This window comes from Trachypithecus francoisi, unplaced genomic scaffold (genome assembly GCF_009764315.1).
Source record: "Trachypithecus francoisi isolate TF-2019V2 unplaced genomic scaffold, Tfra_2.0 Lachesis_group11, whole genome shotgun sequence".
NCBI classification, from domain to species: Eukaryota; Metazoa; Chordata; class Mammalia; order Primates; family Cercopithecidae; genus Trachypithecus; species Trachypithecus francoisi.
In genome coordinates, this window is record NW_022681456.1 from 78,583,996 (window position 1) to 78,602,362 (window position 18,367).

General features: G+C 40.2%; 1 protein-coding gene across 4 annotated transcripts in view; it reads left to right on the top strand.

Annotated features, from left to right (window-relative positions):
* SARNP (SAP domain containing ribonucleoprotein) overlaps window positions 1–18,367 on the top strand; it is a 68,036-nt gene that overhangs the window by 16,917 nt on the left and 32,752 nt on the right. For all 4 annotated transcript variants that reach the window (XR_004439821.1, XR_004439820.1, XM_033221763.1 and 1 more), the window contains exons 3-9: window positions 947–993; window positions 1,223–1,290; window positions 5,740–5,791; window positions 6,953–7,026; window positions 7,469–7,497; window positions 11,052–11,077; window positions 13,149–13,217. Coding sequence is in view for 2 of the 4 variants with exons in the window: in XM_033221763.1 (XP_033077654.1) it covers window positions 947–993; window positions 1,223–1,290; window positions 5,740–5,791; window positions 6,953–7,026; window positions 7,469–7,497; window positions 11,052–11,077; window positions 13,149–13,217 (365 nt within the window). In the remaining 2 variants the exon portion in view is untranslated. The remainder of the gene's footprint in view (window positions 1–946; window positions 994–1,222; window positions 1,291–5,739; window positions 5,792–6,952; window positions 7,027–7,468; window positions 7,498–11,051; window positions 11,078–13,148; window positions 13,218–18,367) is intronic.

The window sequence follows — 18,367 nt, forward strand, 5'->3', positions numbered from 1 at the left end:
AGGCCAGGAGTTTGAGACCAGTCTGGACAGCATAGTGAGATCCATCTCAAAGAAAAATAATAAAATTAGCTGGGTGTGGTGATGTGCACTTATACCTACTTGGGAGGCTAAGGCAGGAGAATCCCTTGAGCCCAGGAGGTGGAGGCTGCAGGGAGCTGTCATTGTGCCACTGCACTTCAGTCTGGGCGATAGAGTAAGACTCTGTCTCAACAGAAACAAATATCTTGTCATTTGTCTTGTAACTTTCTTTGTGCTATCCTTAAGTAGAAGTACTTAGTTTTGAAAACTACTCAGTTTTTCACCTCTTACTTTTGCTTCTGAGTTGTTTTTCTTTTAAACAAATCTTTCCCCACCACTAAATCTCAAAGATACTTTTCCACATTATTTGTTTATTTTTCAAGACTGGGTCTTGCTCTGTCACCCACGCTGGAGTGCAGTGACATCATCTCAGCTCACTGCAACCTCTGCCTTCCAGGTTCAAGTAATGTTCCCACTTCAGCCTCCCCGGTAGCTAAGACTATAGGCACACACCCCCACACCCAGCTACTTTTTAAATATTTTTTGTAAAGACGGGGTTTTGCTGTGTTCCCCAAGCTGGTCGCTTGAACTCCTGGGTTCAAGCGATCCACCTGCCTCTGCCTCCCAGATTTGTGGGATTACAGAGAGCCACAGTGCGTGGCCCCAGATTACTTTTAAAATTAAAATTAATTTTCTAGTTTGACTTCACATTTAGTTCTTCAGTCCAACTGGAGTTCACATTTGTAATTAATGTTAGGTAGAGATCTGGTTTTGTCTTCTCCAGATGTAGCAGATTTTATGTGCATCAATTTCTGCCTTCACTATTGGATTTTTTGGGGGAAAGCAAAGTGATTATAATTTTAACCTTGGTAAGTGATCAAGATGGTTTTGTAGCAGGGCTTGACCTGAATATTTTAATATTCTTTAGCTGAAGAGGAGGCAAATGAAGAAGATGTACTGGGAGATGAAACAGAGGTGAGTTGGATAGAGTAAGGTTAGTCTCTGGTCTGGTAATATGCCACTGCTTTGGCCACATTGCTTTAACATCAGTCATTGGAAGACTTAGATTTAAATTTATTAGGGGAGCATAAGATGGGTATGAAGGTTCTGAGAGACTGGTTTATTTTGGAGTTCTGATGTTCTTCTATTGATAGATATTTATTCTTTAGATTTATGTTAACCACCTTGTTTCATTTGGTTTTAGGAAGAAGAAACAAAGCCCATTGAGCTGCCTGTCAAAGAGGAAGAACCCCCTGAAAAAACTGCTGATGTGTAATTATCTCTTTTTTATAATCTGAGTACAGAGCAGGCAGCTCTTTTTTTATTGTGTTTAATGTTTAACTCTGTTTACCTCTTACATGTTCCCATTGGCCTTTTCATTTCTGATTAGGTCAGTTTTTGTTTTTTAGAAGGGACTACTTCAAAGTACTTGGTCCCAGTGAAACAAAGCAAATTGTCTCTGAGTTATGTAATAGGTAATTAGGACAAGGCGACTTCAAGCCCAGACATAGTTTAATTCTCCTAGCCTTTGTTGTTCTTTTGTAGAGTCACTATAATAGATTATTCTGTTACTCTATAGAGAATCTGTACAATTCTGTATGCAGTGTAAAACTATATAAACTCTGTTAACTCTTTTTTTTTTTTTTTTTTGAGACAGGATCTCACTCTGTTGCCCAGACTGGAGTGCAGTGGCGTGATCTTGGCTCACCGTAACCTCCGCTTCCCAGGCTCAAGCAATTCTCCTGCCTCAGCCTCCCGAGTAGCTGGGATTATAGGCATGCGCCACTACTGCCCGACTAGTTTTTGTGTTTTTAGTAGAGACAGGGTTTTACCATGTTGGCCAGGCTGGTCTTGAACTCCTGACCTCAAATGATCCACCTACCTTGGCCTCCCTAAGTGCTGGGATTACAGGTGTGAGCCACCATGCCCAGCCCATTCTCTTAACTGTTTATAAGAGTTTTGCACTTTTCTGTAAAAGTGTAAAACTGAGGCCAGGCACAGTGGCGCATGCTTGTAATCCCAGCTCTTTGGGAGGCCGAGGCATGTGGATCACGAGGTCAGGAGTTCAAGACCAGCCTGGCCAAGATGGTGAAACCCTGTCTGTACTAAGAACACAAAAATTAGCTGGGCATGGTGGTGGGCACCTGTAACCCCAGCTACTCGGGAAGCTGAATCAGGAGATTTGCTTGAACCTGGGAGGTAGAGGTTGCAGTGAGCTGAGACTGTGCTACTGCACTCCAGTCTGGGAGCCAGAGCTGTCTCAAAAAAAAAAAAAAGTGTGAAACTGTATTTAAGGAGTTTTGTAAGGGAGGAAGGTGTTGGGTAGAGATTATGTTTCTGAAGTAGCACTCTGTTCTCTCTTGCTTTCTGATCTACAGGGGAGGAGGGGAGGACAAAGTGCTAGAATGGAAAGTAGATCTTGATTTGTTTAAACTATTCCACAAGGGTGATCCTAAACATCTTTAATTTGGGACTTTTTCCACAAATATCTGGTCATTTTGTGTATTACAGCACATTAAGAACAGTTGAGTCCTAAACTTTTAACATTTTTGTTCCTCATAGCTGTGTTAGTGCATTTAATTTTAAAAGGCAATATATTTACAAGTAAATAGTCAGTACATAGTGGAGTATATCAATTAAAAATTAAGTACTCTTTGTATCCATTCTCATCTAACTTTACTGAGGTTTTTAGAACAGTACATACTTTTGGAAGATTTTATATGGGTCTGCGTGTGTTTATGTGCATACGTATGTATGTGTATATATAGATACACGTGTACACACACTGTACACTCTTGATTTTTTTCACATCTGGAAATTTTTTATATCATTTTCTTATGTAAGTGTTAGTTATACGCTAGGCATTGTTCTTAAGAGTTATATGCTAGGCATTGTTCTAAATGTTTTACAAATACTTTCATTTTATCCTCAGTAGACCCTATGAAGTCAGGATAATTATCCTAGGAAGTGGTCTCTTTTTTGTTTAGCTTGTCATTATGGGAAATTACAAGTATATACAAAAGTTCAACTAGTATAATAGACACTCATCTACCTATCACCCACATTTACTAGTTATCAACTTAGAACCTTGTTTTTTCTAGCATTTAATAGTATTCCATTCTGTGGATAAACAGTAATTTATTTCACCAGTGTTCTGTTGATGGACATTTAGATTATTCATAAAGGAAAAAAAAATGTAGTTCTGCATGTCCTTTTCTAATTATTTATACTCACAAGTATACCCGTAGGGTAAATTCCTAGCAGTGGATTTGCTGCATCACAGAGGATGTACATTTAACATCTTGATAGATTTTTGTCAAATATCCCTTTATTTATTTTTGAGACACGGACTCTTATCCAAGCTGGAGTGTAGTGGAACAATCTTGGCTCACTGTAACCTCCTTTTCCCAGCTCAAGCAGTCCTCCAGCTTCAGCCTCCTGAGTAGCTGGGACTACAGGCATGAGCCACCATGCCCGGCTCTTTTTTGTATTTTTTGTGGAGATAGGGTTTTGCCGTGTTTGCCAGGCTAGTCTCAAACTCCTGAGCTCAAAGCAATCCACCTGCCTTGGCCTCCCAAAGTGCTGGGATTACAGGTGTGAGCCACCATGCCCAGCCTATCAAATATTACTTTCTAAAACCATTTAATTATCTTTCCATCATAAGATGTTTATGATTAGATATAGTGCCTTGAAAAAATGACTTTGTGAGATAGTTTTAAAATAGAAATGTTACGGGGATTTCTGGAACAAGAAAGAAGATCAAATGAATACCATCATAATTGGCTTGTGTGGGTTAAAAAATAGAGGTTCAAAAGTTTGAAATTCATTATTCATAGAATATTTAAAATGTGCATTCTATTCAGGGGGTTTTAATTCTATTAATGAATTTTGAAGCTAGGAAATTGAAGTGGGTGGGGTGATCATTTTGATTTTTAGAGGATAGTTGTGGTTAGACTGAAGTATGTACAAAAAGATTCTGGGTCTCTGTATTTCTGAGAATGTTGTTTATGTGATTGAGTAGGAGAGAAATTTCTCAGTGAAGAGTGGAAATTTCCCATGCATTCGATGTTTATTTATTGTGCTTGAGTTTAGTTATACCTAAGGGAATTGGAATAGAATGGAAGGAAACTTCCCTTCTGGGGTTCCCTTTCTGCCATGAGGTACACTGCATTGACTGTGCTTCAGAGTGGGAATAGGGAGGAAGCCATTACAGTTGGGTTGATGGAGAGTACTGCTTTCTTGATGGCATTGTATTTCAAGTAAAACATTACATTGCTTTGGCCTTTTGTGCCTAAATTATAAGACAAGGTTAGGGAAGGATGGCAAGGAAATCGGAATTGTGTAGAAATTTCTTTAAACATCAGAATAGTCAGGGCTAGTTTAGATTCTTTGACTGTTTAAAAGGAGATCCCTTTCTTTATCTTTGGCCTGAGGTTCTCCAAAAATGTATCTGTTTCTAGTGTGATTCCCCACCCCCAACCAGCTAAAGCGGTTACATATTGTAGGACTTTGTTATGGTCAGCAGGGGGCACCCATTGCTTGTCTGTCAGTCCAGGGATTTCCAATAAAAGGGTGGAAGAGAGTACTTGTTTCAGAATTGCTTCCTCTGAAAATGTCATTAAACCATTACTACCTTTCAGGGCATCAAATGGGAAAAGTGTCCGGGATATTGGAACAAAAGCTGCCCATGTCTCTAAATGAGGGACCTTAATGAGACTGGTTATGACCCACAGTTTTATGGGAGTCGTTTGGTGGAGGGTTAATGCCCTTCCATTTATCCTGGGTACTTCCGAACTTTGTCTCCCGCCCCTATGGTCCCCCCTCTTTTGTTTTCTCTTAAACCTTTGACCAGTAACTTGCTATGTTTTCCTAATTCAAACTCCCCTTAGACTTTTTTCTTCCTACCTTCTTTGGCATTTTTATTTGTTCCACTTTGACTGTTCCAACTAGAGCTACATTCCTCATGGGAGAAATAAGGGATTTTTAAAAGAAGGAAACCAGACCTTGCAGAGTACTTAATTGTTGTCATGAACATTGGGAGCTGGTACTTAAAGGAGGATTGGAGGGTTACTCATTAGTTCAAAAGTAAATTAAAGGCTGGGCTTGGTGGCTGACGCCTGTAATCCCAGCACTCTGGGAGGCCGAGGCAGGTGGATCACTTGAGGCCAGGAGTTCATAACTAGCCTGGCCAACATGGTGAAACCCTATCTTTACTAAAAATACAAAAATTAGCTGGGCGTGGTGGCAGGCACTTGTAATTCCAGCTACTTGGGAGGTTGAGGCAGAAGAACCTCTTGAACCCAGGAGGTGGAGGTTGCAGTGTGCCGAGATTGCACCGTTGCACTCCAGCCTGGGTGACAAGAGCAAAACTCCGTCTCAGAAAAAAAAAAAAAAGTAAATAAAAAAGTTCCTAAAAGCAAATGAGATGGTTTCTGGTGTCCTTTGAGTGTTTCCCTTCAGCCCAGTATATTTAGCCAGACTTCTTTCCTTATTTCTTTATTGTACTTTAGCTAAAGAAGCTTAGTTTGTTATTTGAACTCTTTCTTCTCAATAGATGACAGTTAAAGGAACCAAAGCTCTAGTGGACTTCATGTTTCTTTGGCATAAGGGGTGGCAGAGAGATAATAGGGCAGAGATAATTCAAGTGAATTCTTACACGTTTCTGAGGTTGTGGTTTAGAATATCAGTTTTCTCATTTTAAAAGATCTCTTTCTTTTCTAGGGCAGCAGAGAAGAAAGTGGTGAAAATTACATCTGAAATACCACAGACTGAGGTAGGTATTCTGTTCCCTAGTAGAACAGTCTCTACATTTCTGTTTCCCTCTTACCTTTTATTATATCTGCATCATCCTCTAAAATTTATTCACAGGCAGAAAATCAGTATTGACAGATTTTGGTGTTGATACGTTTCACTGCCAACTGCTCTTTGGAAAATATTTGGCTGGCATAGGGGTAGTCATTCTTGAAGCTGTAGTCTTTTTATATGTAACACTATTGTCTTAACAATGACTCTCTTTGAGATGTTTACAAACCTAGGATTAGAATTTGGGAGGATTGTACCTTGAAAATAGATTGGTAGATGTGACTCTTATGTTGCTACTGGCCAGTAACTGGGATTGAAATTCCACTGGTTTCTGTGGTATAGGACTGTGAAACCAGGTTCCAGTTGAGATCTTGTGTTCAGTGTCATACTTACAAAGTAGAGAATTATTAAACTCTTTTAGAATGGCATAAAACAATGCTGCCTCATTTCTAACTGAAAGAATGCCATTAGTGTTGGAACCAAGCTATTCCTTTGATCACTTTTCAAAGGTCAGCCAAACATAGCTTTTGACTTCTTGGCTTCATGCGTAATGTAAGTTTTATTTTATTTCTCCCTTTTGTTTCTGAGGGTATGTAATAATAGTCTTCTTGTGTTTGCTTTCTGGGAAGGGCTGTTAAGTCCTAGTATGGACACAACCTGCTATCTTCTAGGATTGTCAGTATTTTCAGTTTGGACCCTAAGAAATTACTTCTGATGTTTTTAAGATACCTTCTTTTGGCTGGGCTGGGTGGCTCAAGCCTGTAATCCCAGCAGTTTGGGAGGCTGAGGTGGACAGTTCACTTGAAGTCAGGAGTTCGAGATCAGCCTGGCCGTCATGGTGAAATCTCATTTCTACTAAAAGCACAAAAATTAACTGGGCACAGTGGCACAGTCCTGTAATCCCAGTTACTCAGGAGGCTGAGCCACGAGAATCGCTTGAACCCAGGAGGCTGAGGTTGCAGTGAGCTGAGATCATGCCGCTGTACTCCAGCATGGGGGACAGAGTGAGACTTTCTTTTTAATTTTTAAATTTTTATTATTTTTATTTTTTTAAAGATACCTACCTCTGACTTTCTTAAACCATAAATTGATTCTTTTTTCTTCCCTTTTTTTTTTGTCTATTTTTACTTAGAGAATGCAGAAGAGGGCCGAACGATTCAATGTACCTGTGAGCTTGGAGAGTAAGAAAGCTGCTCGGGCAGCTAGGTGAGTGTCCCCAGCCTTTTGGGCCTGCGATAGTGATGTTGTAAAGGTGAAGATATGTGATCCTAGGTTTTTGATATAATTGTTGATTTAAGTAGAATAGAGGCTTGCTGAAGGATATGAGCAATTTTTTGACCCTATTCAGAACATATCTACTGGTTTGGTTATAGTAGCTATAAATTGGGCTTTATTGAGAAGGGTTTTTGTAACAGTTAAAGCCAGGAACTGACTACTACTACTAATTCTGATAAGGCTTCCTCTTAGCTTAATCTCTGGACTTGGTAAGAGGGAGAGTAAACTGAACCTCTTTCATGGGGTTGTTAGAATTAGCTAATGATTGCAAGACTTGAGATCACAAGCAAGAAGTGTCATATGTATTCTTGACACGGAGACAACCAGGAGTGTGAACAGCTTCCTAAAATTTAGTTTGTTTTTCCTTCTTCAGGTTTGGGATTTCTTCAGTTCCAACAAAAGGTAAGAGTACAGAGATACTTCTGAGAAAGTTACCTTTTTATTCTTTCTTTTCTGGTATAACAGGTTTCATTTCTCCAAAATAAGGTAAATTTGCTAGCTGTAGAAACTCTTAAGAGATTATAGCATTCATCTCCTGCTTTAGATAAAATTATACTTAGGCCTTCCTGGGCAATTAAGAGATACTGAATGTTATAAGAGGATAGGAAGTGCCAACATTTGTCTTTCTTTCTTGAACATCTTCAAAGAAGTTTCTCTAGTACTTTGCTTACTTATTCTAGGGTCTCAACTGCACAAAATTATTGCATACTATCCAGTGTTATACTGGCTATTATAAGTGATAAAAGGGAAAAGAGTATTTTCTACCTTAACAGTTTTACTTCTAGGAGCGTATAAGGAAATAGTCTTGAATGTGCATAAAGACTTAGCCTCAAGGATTATCACAGCATTATTTATAGTGATCAATAACTGGAAACAACCAACTGTACAACAGAGAATTTGTTATTAAATGTGTGCCATGGTATAGAAGACTATACTGTGCTGAAATAATATTGAAAGATATTTATCAGAGATATTAATAAAAAGAGTTACAAATTTATATTAACAGTATGTTCCCATTTTAGTCATGTAAGAGTGCGTGTATAGATAGGAAAAAAGATTGGAAGGATATACAGTAGACACTTGAACAACACAGGTTTGAACTGCACAGGTCCACTTATACATAGATTTTTTTTTTTTTTTCAATAAATACACTTTGCCCTCTGTATCTGAGGGTTCTTCATGACCAAATGTGGTTCAGAAATACAGTATTTTTGGGATGCGAAACCTGCAGATATGGAGGAGCAACTTATTATAATCTGCTGTAGGACTTGAGCATAGTGGATTTTGGTATCAGCTGCAGGATTGGATCCAATCCCCTGAGGAAATGGAGGGATGACTGTATTCTAAATTGTTAGTACTCATTATCTCTGGTTGGTGGAATTTTGAATGATTTATTTCTTTTTGCTTGTCTGTGTTTTTAAAATCCGTACGATGAATATGTATCACTTTTATAATGAATTAGAGGAAATTATTACTATTTTTTGAGACACAGTCTTGCTCTGTCTCCCAGGCTGGAGTGCAGGGACGCAATCTGGCTCACTGCAACCTCTGCCTCCCGGGTTCAAGCTATTTTCCTGCTTCAGCCTGCTTCAGCTGGGACCGCAGGTGCGTGACACCACACCCAGCTAATTTTTGCATTTTTAGTAGAGACAGAATTCGCTGTGTTGGCCAGGCTGGTCTTGAACTCCTGACCTCAAGTGATCCACTCACCTCTGCCTCCCAAAATGGTGGGATTACAGGTGTGCCAAGCCTGAAATAGTTATTATTTTTAAGAAACTCTGGGTGTGGTGGCTCACGCCTATAATCCCAACACTTTGGAATGCCAAGCTGGGAGGATTGCTTGAGCCCAGGAGTTGGAAACTAGCTTGGGAAACAAAGTGACACCTTGTTTCTACAAAAAATTAAAAAATTAGCTAGACATGGTGGCAGGTGCCTGTAGTCCCAGCTACTTGGGACGCTGGGGTGGGAGGATCTCTTGAGCCTGGGAGGTCTTTGCTGTGCTTTTAAAAAGATGGAAAAATTCTGGCCACTATCACTAAGTGTTATAGAAAAAAAAATTTTTTTCTGACTCTTAGTTATATCAAGAGAGATATAATATAATTGGTGAAGGTACGACAGAAATTATAGAAGGTGGTGCTTTTTTATTTGTTTTAAGAGACAGGGTTTCACCATATTGCCCATGCTGGACTTGAGCTCCTGGGCTCAAGCAATCCTCCCTCAACCTCCTGAGTAACTGGGACTACAGGTGCATGGCTAAAATGCTATTTGAAGAAAGATAATAGTTAATAGTCTGAAAAGGGAACCTGATAAAAAATACAGTTTCAGTGTTACTCATAATCCTGACATCTTAGAACTATAGAGTAACTCTAAAATAACGGAATTTGGGAACATTTAAAAGGAAGCATTGTTTTTTGAATGAAATCCTGAAAAGTTTGAAGTAAATAATTACTGGTTAGGTTCTTGGTGATAATTTCAGGACAGAAAATTGGCCTTAAGGAAGCATAATTTCCTTTTTCTTTTTCTTTTTTTTTTTTTTGAGATGGAGTCTTGCTCTGTTGCCCAGACTGGAGCGCAGTGGCGCCATCTTAGCTCAGTGCAACCTCTGCCTCCTGGGTTCAAGCACTTCTCCTGTCTCAGCCTCCTGAGTGGCTGGGACTACAGGTGCACACCACCACGCCCGGCTAATTTTTGTTTTTTTAGTAGAAGTGGGATTTCACCATATTGGTCAGGCTGGTCTAGAACTCCTAACTTCAGGTGATCCACCCGCCTTGGCCTCCCAAAGTGCTGGGATTACAGGCGTGAGCCACCGCGCCCGGCCAAGAGCCAAAGTTTCAACTCGTGATAGTAGTTCTTGTTTGTCCAGATGTGATCTCTTTTTTTTTTTTTTTTTTTTTTGAGACGGAGTCTCGCTCTGTCACCCAAACTGGAGTGCAGTGGCCGGATCTCAGCTCACTGCAAGCTCCGCCTTTTGGGTTCATGCCATTCTCCTGCCTCAGCCTCCCGAGTAGCTGGGACTATAGGCGCCCACCACTTCGCCCGGCTAGCCTTTTGAATTTTTTGAGTAGAGACGGGGTTTCACCGTGTTAGCCAGGATGGTCTCGATCTCCTGACCTTGTGATCCTCCCGTCTCGGCCTCCCAAAGTGCTGGGATTACAGGCTTGAGCCACCGCGCCCGGCCGTGATCTTTTTTTTTAAGAGCTTTAGAGAGATGCAATTTATATGACATAACAATTCATCCATTTAAAGGTATATAATTCATTATTTCATAGTATTTTCACAGGGTTGTGCAGCCATCATCACTGTGCTTATCACCCCAAAAAGAAACTGTGCCCATTAGCAGATATCCTCCATTACCTCTCCCTGCCCAGCCCTCAGCAGCCACTGAGTTTTTTTCTCCGTAGAAATTTGCCTTCATATGAATGAATTCATATGGTATATTGTCTTTAGTGACTGGATTCTTTCACTTAGCATAGTTTTCAAGGTTCACTTATATTGTAGCATGTATCTCCATTCATTTTTATTATTTAATGATATTCCATTGTATGGATATACCATACTTAATTTAGCCAGTCATCAAGTTGATGGGTGTTTTTAACTTTTTGTCTAATATGAATAATGCTGCTGTGAACATTTATTTACAAGTTTTTGTGTAATTATATGTTTTAGTTTTCTCTTGGCTGTATACTAGCAGTGGAATTGTGGGATCATACGTAACTGTATTTACCTTTTGAGGAACTGTTGCCAAACTGTTTTTCAAAGCAGCTGTACCGTTTTATGTTCCTGTTAGCAGTTAATGCAGACATGATCGCTAGATGGAATTTCTGCGTTTTCTTTGTCATCATAGGATAAAGGGGGTGTGTCCTGTTTACAGTTTTTATGTTGCCTAATTTGACTTGAAGACTGTCGGCTTTTATGACTTTTAAAAATATTAAATAAAACTTTATTTACTTCCTTAGGTCTGTCATCTGATAACAAACCTATGGTAAGAAATCTTTTTTTGTTTCTTACACACCCAGAGCTTAATTCTGTATAGCTAACTTTAGAGACTCCTCCTCACCAGATTAGAGGAAACTCTGAGAACATTAATTTGTTGACTGTTTTCAGTACAGTGTTATATGTCCTGAATTTAAAAAATTGTTGGAGATACTGAGAAGTCAGGAAAATTGTCACATGTTCAGTTACTGCAGACGTCTTCCTTCCTACCACTCTTTTCGAAAGTAAGAATAGATTTTGTTAGCTAGAGAACAACCTATGTATGTAACTCTTTGTTTTATGGTACTAAAGCCTTGTCCAATGGCCTTAGATAATGTCAAATTCCTAATTACCACAAGAGAATCTATGGAAGCAATTTAGGAGTTCTGTTTGTAGATAGTGCTTTTTTTTTTTTTTTTTAAATACTATCCGTGAAATGTGAAATCTGAGTAAAGAATGGTAGAATAAAATGGCTTTCTGGACCATTGTTACTAGTCAGCATATTTTAAGAATGGTAACGAGGCCGGGCGCGGTGGCTCAAGCCTGTAATCCCAGCACTTCGGGAGGCCGAGGCGGGTGGATCACGAGGTCAGGAGATCGAGACCATCCTGGCTAACACGGTGAAACCCCATCTCTACTAAAAATACAAAAACTAGCCGGGCGAAGTGGTGGGCGCCTATAGTCCCAGCTACTCGGGAGGCTGAGGCAGGAGAATGGCGTAAACCCGGGAGGCGGAGCTTGCAGTGAGCTGAGATCTGGCCACTGCACTCCAGTCTGGGCGACAGAGCGAGACTCTGCCTCAAAAAAAAAAAAAAAAAAAAAAGAATGGTAACGAATACTGTGGTGAAATAGAATCAGCTTTATGAAATCCTGCTTTAGGGGTTGCTGTTTAACATTGTAAGTTAAGATTTAATGTTATTAATGAAAATTCCTAAATATTCTTTTTTTTCTTTTTTTTTTTTTGAGATGGAGTTTCATTCTTGTTGCCCAGGCTGGAGTGCAGTGGTACAATCTCAGCTTACTACAACCTCCGCCTCCTGGGTTCAAGGAATTATTCTGCCTCAGCCTCCCAAGTAGCTGGGATTACAGGTGCCCCCCCACCATGCCTGGCTAATTTTTGTATTTTTAGTAGAGACGGGGTTTCACCATGTTGGCCAGGCTGGTCTTGAACTCCTGGCCTCAGGTGATCTGTCCACCTCGGCCTCCCAAACTGCTGGGATTACAGGCATGAGCCACTGCACCTGGCCCTAAATAATTCTTACAGTAGTAACGAGTCCATGTACCAAAGTTTCCAAGAAAGAGGAGGGAAGAGAATCGAGTGGGTAGTGGTTATAGATTGTCTTCTGCAAAAGGTGCTTCTGTGATAGTTTCTCTTTGCTTGGAGATAGATTTAAGAAATACTTGCAGAGCCGGGCGCGGTGGCTCAAGCCTGTAATCCCAGCACTTTGGGAGGCCAAGACGGGCGGATCACGAGGTCAGGAGATTGAGACTATCCTGGCTAACGCGGTGAAACCCCGTCTCTACTAAAAAATACCAAAAAAAAACTAGCTGGGTGAGGTGTTGGGCGCCTGTAGTCCCAGCTACTCGGGAGGCTGAGGCAGGAGAATGGCATAAACCCGGGAGGCGGAGCTTGTAGTGAGCTGAGATCCGGCCCCTGCACTCCAGCCTGGGTGACAGAGCGAGACTCCGTCTCAAAAAAAAAAAAAAAAATTACTTGCAGAGATGATATGAGAATTAATGATTTTGGATTGAGAATAGTAGACTTGTTTGGAGGTGATGATTTAGACATGTGTTTGCTTTCTCCAGCAGTGTTTTCCTTCCCTTGATCTTAAGCCCTCCTTAGGCTATTGACACCTGTGATAAATGCAGGAGGCAGGACTGAATGTTTCACTGCATTCCAGAAGAGGCCTTTTAATAATCAGTGGACTGGATGGTTGCTGCTTAGTTTTCTTATTTTTCTCATAGGGTATCTTTGATGTTATAGGCTTGTTTGAACTCTTAGCTTTAGACTATAGTTTCTGCATTTTTTGTTTTCTGTTTTGATTTTTTAAAACTGTATTCTTTCCCCTATGTTTTTATAGGTTAACTTGGATAAGCTGAAGGAAAGAGCTCAAAGATTTGGTTTGAATGTCTCTTCAATCTCCAGAAAGGTAATGTAGGTTCGATGGTAGTAATGTTTTCGTGACATTAGAGCAGCTTATGGGAACTACATAGTCTGGAAATGACCCTCCTGAGAATGTAACTGGCTACAAAACATTTCATTTCACATACTCGTTTGACTGTCACCTCCTCTTGCTGGCTCTTGATTATATTATAGGAATTATTTCACAAGCCGATTGCTTTTTCCCGTGGATTGTTTTCATAGCTTTCACCCAGGCTGCTAGAGCATGGTCTATATTTCTTTTCTTTCTTTTTTTTTTTTTTTCCTTTGAGACAGGGTCATTCTGTTGCCAGACTGGAGTGCAGTGGTGTGATCACGGCTCACTGCAGGCTTGGCCTCCTTGGGCTCAGGTGATCCTCCCACGCCAGCCTCTCACGTAGCTAAAACTGCGGCGTGTGCCACCATGCCCAGCTAATTTCTTTCTATTTTTGGTAGAGACGAGATTTTGCTGTGTTACACAAGCTGGTCTCGAACTCCTGGGCCTAAGAGATCCACCCACTTCTGCCTCCCGAAGTGCTGGGATTACAGGCGTGAGCCATTGCACCCAGCCTGAGTATGGTCTATATTTCTGTTGGTTAAGATGTTGAATTCAGTGAAGTTAAAACTTATTACAACTACTTTAACTTTGATAATAGGCATAATGGGAATTAAATAATCAGGAGAAGATAGTCTTGTTTTTAGGTCAAAAGTACTTAGAAATAAAACTTGGAGGATTGGTGGAACAAAAATAAAAAAGTTAATTCATTCTTTATGCCCCTCTGCTAACTGATGTTATTTAGTTTTTAACATTAAGCAAGATGGCTTTATTTACTTCATGCTGTGTGGGGTGATTGGTTCCCCAGGGCATAGTTGCCTTTGTAGTTTTGCTAGGCACATTGGAGAAAATGGTAAGGATGTTTTCTATTTGCCTAGAGCAGGTGATCTCTTAATCTTTGTTGTTTAGAACAGGAACATGTTTCTTGGTTGTCAAAGTGGTGGCAGGGTATTTGAAACCAGAAAAACCATCATTTAAGAAAAAAATCGGCCGGGCATGGTGACTCACGCCTGTAATCCTAGCACTTTGGGAAGCCGAGGCGGGCGGATCACCTGAGGTCAGGAGTTCGAGACCAGCCCGGCCAACATGGTGAAACCCTGTCTCTAGTAAAACTGCAAAAATTATCCGATCGTGGTGGAACATGCCTTAATCCCAGCTACTTGGGAGACTGAGGCAGGAGAATCACTTGAACCCAGGAGGCGGAGGTTGTAGTGAGCCGAGATCATGCTTCTGTACTCTAGCCTGGGCAACAGAGTGAGACTCTGTCTCAAAAAAAGAAAAAAAATCATTATTTCCAACTGAGCATAAAAGTATTTAGCTCTCTAGAAAGCCGTTGGAAGAAACTTACCTGACATTGGTTATATATTTTGCTTAGTAAAAAAACTAAACACTAAAGGTAATCATTGTTGTGTCACTATGGAACACTTGTGCACAACTTTGTTCCATCTTCCATTTAGGTTAACTTTTTTTTTTTTCCAATCTTTTTTGAGACAGGTTCTCACTCTGTCACCCAGGCTGCAGTGCAGTAGCATGATCACAGCTCATTGCAGCCTCAATTTCCCAGGCTGAAGCAAGCCTCCCACCTCAGCCTCCTACGTAGGTGGGACCACAGATGTGTGCCATGCTAGTTTTTTGAATTTTTTTTAAGAGACGAGGTCTCCCTGTGTTGCCTAGCTGGTCTCGAATTCCTGGCCTCAAGCCATCCTCCTGCCTTGGCCTCCCAAAATGCGGGACTATAGGTGTGAGCCACTGCACCTGGCCTGGGTTATCATTTTTTGTATTAACCAGAAATATAGCATCAGGTCCGTGTGCCTAGCATGATGCTGAGACCATCTATGATCAGTGGGAATACTTGCTCATTTATGTGAAGTAGGAAAAAATTTGGAGTTGAGAGGCAGAGTATGTGATTCTTAAGCCACATGCACCTTAATTGGGAAGGGCTGTTATAAACCAAAGGTCACTTGTGTTGTGCCAGATGGCCAAGGGGAAGGGTGCCTTGGATCTGTGGCCCTAGTTCTCGTTTGTCTTCTCCTCTTTTATATGAGGGCTAGATGTCTGAGAACCCCAGCAGTAAAAATTCACTCCATCTTCTAAGGAATTGTCTGTGTTCCTTCAGAATTTACAAAATTGAACCATATCTCTTACTACATAGCTCATAGCTCATACTACACATTGCTGAGTAGAATTTGTCTATCAATGCTATACTATATACCTGTGTTATTTTTATAGTATTTCATTACAGGAATATCAGGTCTTTCTCTTCCCTTCCCTAGACTTTTTCTCTTTCCTTGTCCTTTTTTCATTTTTAGTCCACAGGAGGCTGAGTAAAACAGATACATATATTAACTTTGTGACTTTGAGCAAATTACTGAACTTCTTTGATCCTCATCTGTAAGACTTAGAGCAATACCTAGCAACCTGATTGGGAAGAGTAAATAATTGGGTACAGGGCCAGGTGCAGTGTCTTATGCCTGAAATCCCATTATTTTGGGAGGCTGAGGTAGGAGGATTAATTGAGCCCAGGAGTTTGAGGCTGCAGTGAGCCATGATAGTGACACTGCACTCCAGCCTGGGTAACAGAGTGAGACCCTGTCTTTTTTTTTTTTTTTTTTTCCTGAGACGGTCTTGTTCTGTCACCCAGGCAGTGCAGTGGTGCAGTGGTGCAGTGGTGCGATCTCAGCTCACTACAATCTCTGCCTCCTGGGTTCAAGTGATTTTTCCCACCTCAACCTCCTGAGTAGCTGAGAATATGGGAGTGCGCCACCACACCCAACTAATTTTGCATTTTTAGTAGAGATGGAGTTTCTCCATATTGTCCAAGCTGGTCTCGAACTTTTGGTCTCAAGTGATCCACCCACCTTGGCCTCCCAAAGTGCTGGGATTACAGGCATGAGCCACTGCACATGGCCTAGACTCTGTCTTTAAAAATAAAAATTGTATACAGCATTTGAAATTACCTAACAGTGATACTTTGACCCTCAATAAATGTTGGTTTTCTTCCTTTTTTCTTAGTTCAGTTCTGTTGGTAAATTGCCTTTATGGCCTTAAAATTGAGTCAATTAACTTGACTCAATTTTAGTTTTTGTTGATCATTGATAAGATTTCAGCGCCCATTTTAAGTCTCTGGAGGGTTGTAATACAATAATGGTAACTGGCAGAACTCTGGCTATGAGCTTCCTTCTCTAATAACATTGATTGCCAATATGTATAGCATATTTTTTTATTTGCATATGTGCTAGCGTAGTGCTTCTGAAATATCTGGCAAAAAACTAGTTTAAAAAATTTTTTGATTATTGCAGAGTGATAACTTTTATAAAATGCAATTAAAATGTTACAACAGTATTAAATTATTCTGAAAGTTTCTTAACATTTTCAATTTCTGGACCTTTACACACTGGTAAGAAACTAGCACCAGGAGGCAGACTATATTTTAAGTAGCACTTTACTAGAATCTGTATGGTTTCTAGGGACTACTTCACTTGGAGATTTGTGACCTTTTGAGATGTCCTCTTTGAGTATAGGCCCCATTTACATTGGTTGTAAGTCTTGATTTTCAGAACCATCCTAATTTAAACAGTTTGGTCTATTTTATCCCGTAAACCATCACAGTGTCCCAGAAATGCTGATGTTTTGCTGTCTACACCAGCACTGTCCAATAAAACTTATTTTACAAAGCCATTTATGGCTAGTGGCTACCGTATTGGACAACTCATATCTAGCTAATATCTCCCACACAGCTTTCATACTTGGAAGTGGCATAGAAATTACTTGTCAGACCACATACTTGCACCACTGTTAATCTGTAGCTGAGAATTTTTTTTAATAATTGTAGAAAATATAAGCAGTTTCATTGTAAATCTATGAAAGGAGAGAAGTTGGAGGAAAAGGAGTAAGACATAAGAAAAGTAAGGATTCTTTTTTTCTAGAACTTAGTGTTCTAGTGAACAGTTCCACATCCTGGAATTGCAGCTGGGTACATTGTCTGGTGAGAATTGGCTAGTTCTTGTGCTTAACTATTTATCACCAGAATGAGTTGTTACCTAGTGTTTGGTTGGTTGGCAGAGGTTAGTGACTTAGTTAAGTTTGTGTTTGCGGAACTGCCAGATGAGCATACTTTTATCCACTTCATCCTGGGATTCTGGGTTCCAGTGTAACCTTCTATATAATTTGGTCACTTGTCTTTCAAGTTGTGTAATTCTCTAGGTACAGATTTTACTCAGTTAGATGTGGTACACATAGTGGCAGTTAGCAGGTAATGTAGCCTCTTCTCCTAGTATTCTAAGCAAGACAATGAAAAACCCACTTTTTGTCATCTCTATTGCATGGGGTTTGTCTGCTTGATCCCACTTATGTCCCTGCTTGCTTGCTGATTTCTCTTTAGTGGACTTGGCTACTGATCAGTGTAGTATATGAATAAAGAGAGGAAGTATGTGAGAGCAAATGAGCCATGGATTGAATAATGTTTATGATTGATTTCTTTTTTTCTTTTTTTTAGAGATAGGGTCTCATATGTTGCCCAGGCTGGTCTCCAATTCCTGGGCTTAACTGATCCTTCTGCCTCAGCTTCCCAAAGTGCTGGGATTACAGGTGTTAGCCACTGTGCCCAGCCTTTTTTTGTTTTTGTTTTTGTTTTTTTATTGACACAATCTGCTCATCTCCTTTTCATATTTTAGATTTATGGCTTGAGCATATTACAGATTTAAGGAACCTGAATCTCTGCTATTTTTCCTAGGCTGACTTTTGCATGACTATTTATATATTTCAGTTTTTAGCTCCACTAGTGTACTATACACATATCAGGCACTACACAGAAATGTAAAGAAATCTCTCTCCCACCTTCCCCCAGCCTCCCCTAAATCATCATCTCCTTTTCCCTCTGCCCAAGAAAAGTCTGTTCGTTCATGTTTCCAGCTTAAGTCTCAGTGAATAGAATCTTATTGGTTTAGACTAATGGAAAGTGACAAGGTGAAGAATGGCATTGGCATTTACAGAAATTTTTTACACAAGAGGCTGTAAATTGTCCCCTTCAACTCTTTGGACTGTTTGAGGATGGAGTGGCATGGCTTTTCTCATAAATCTCATGGTGACAATGGACTAACGAACCT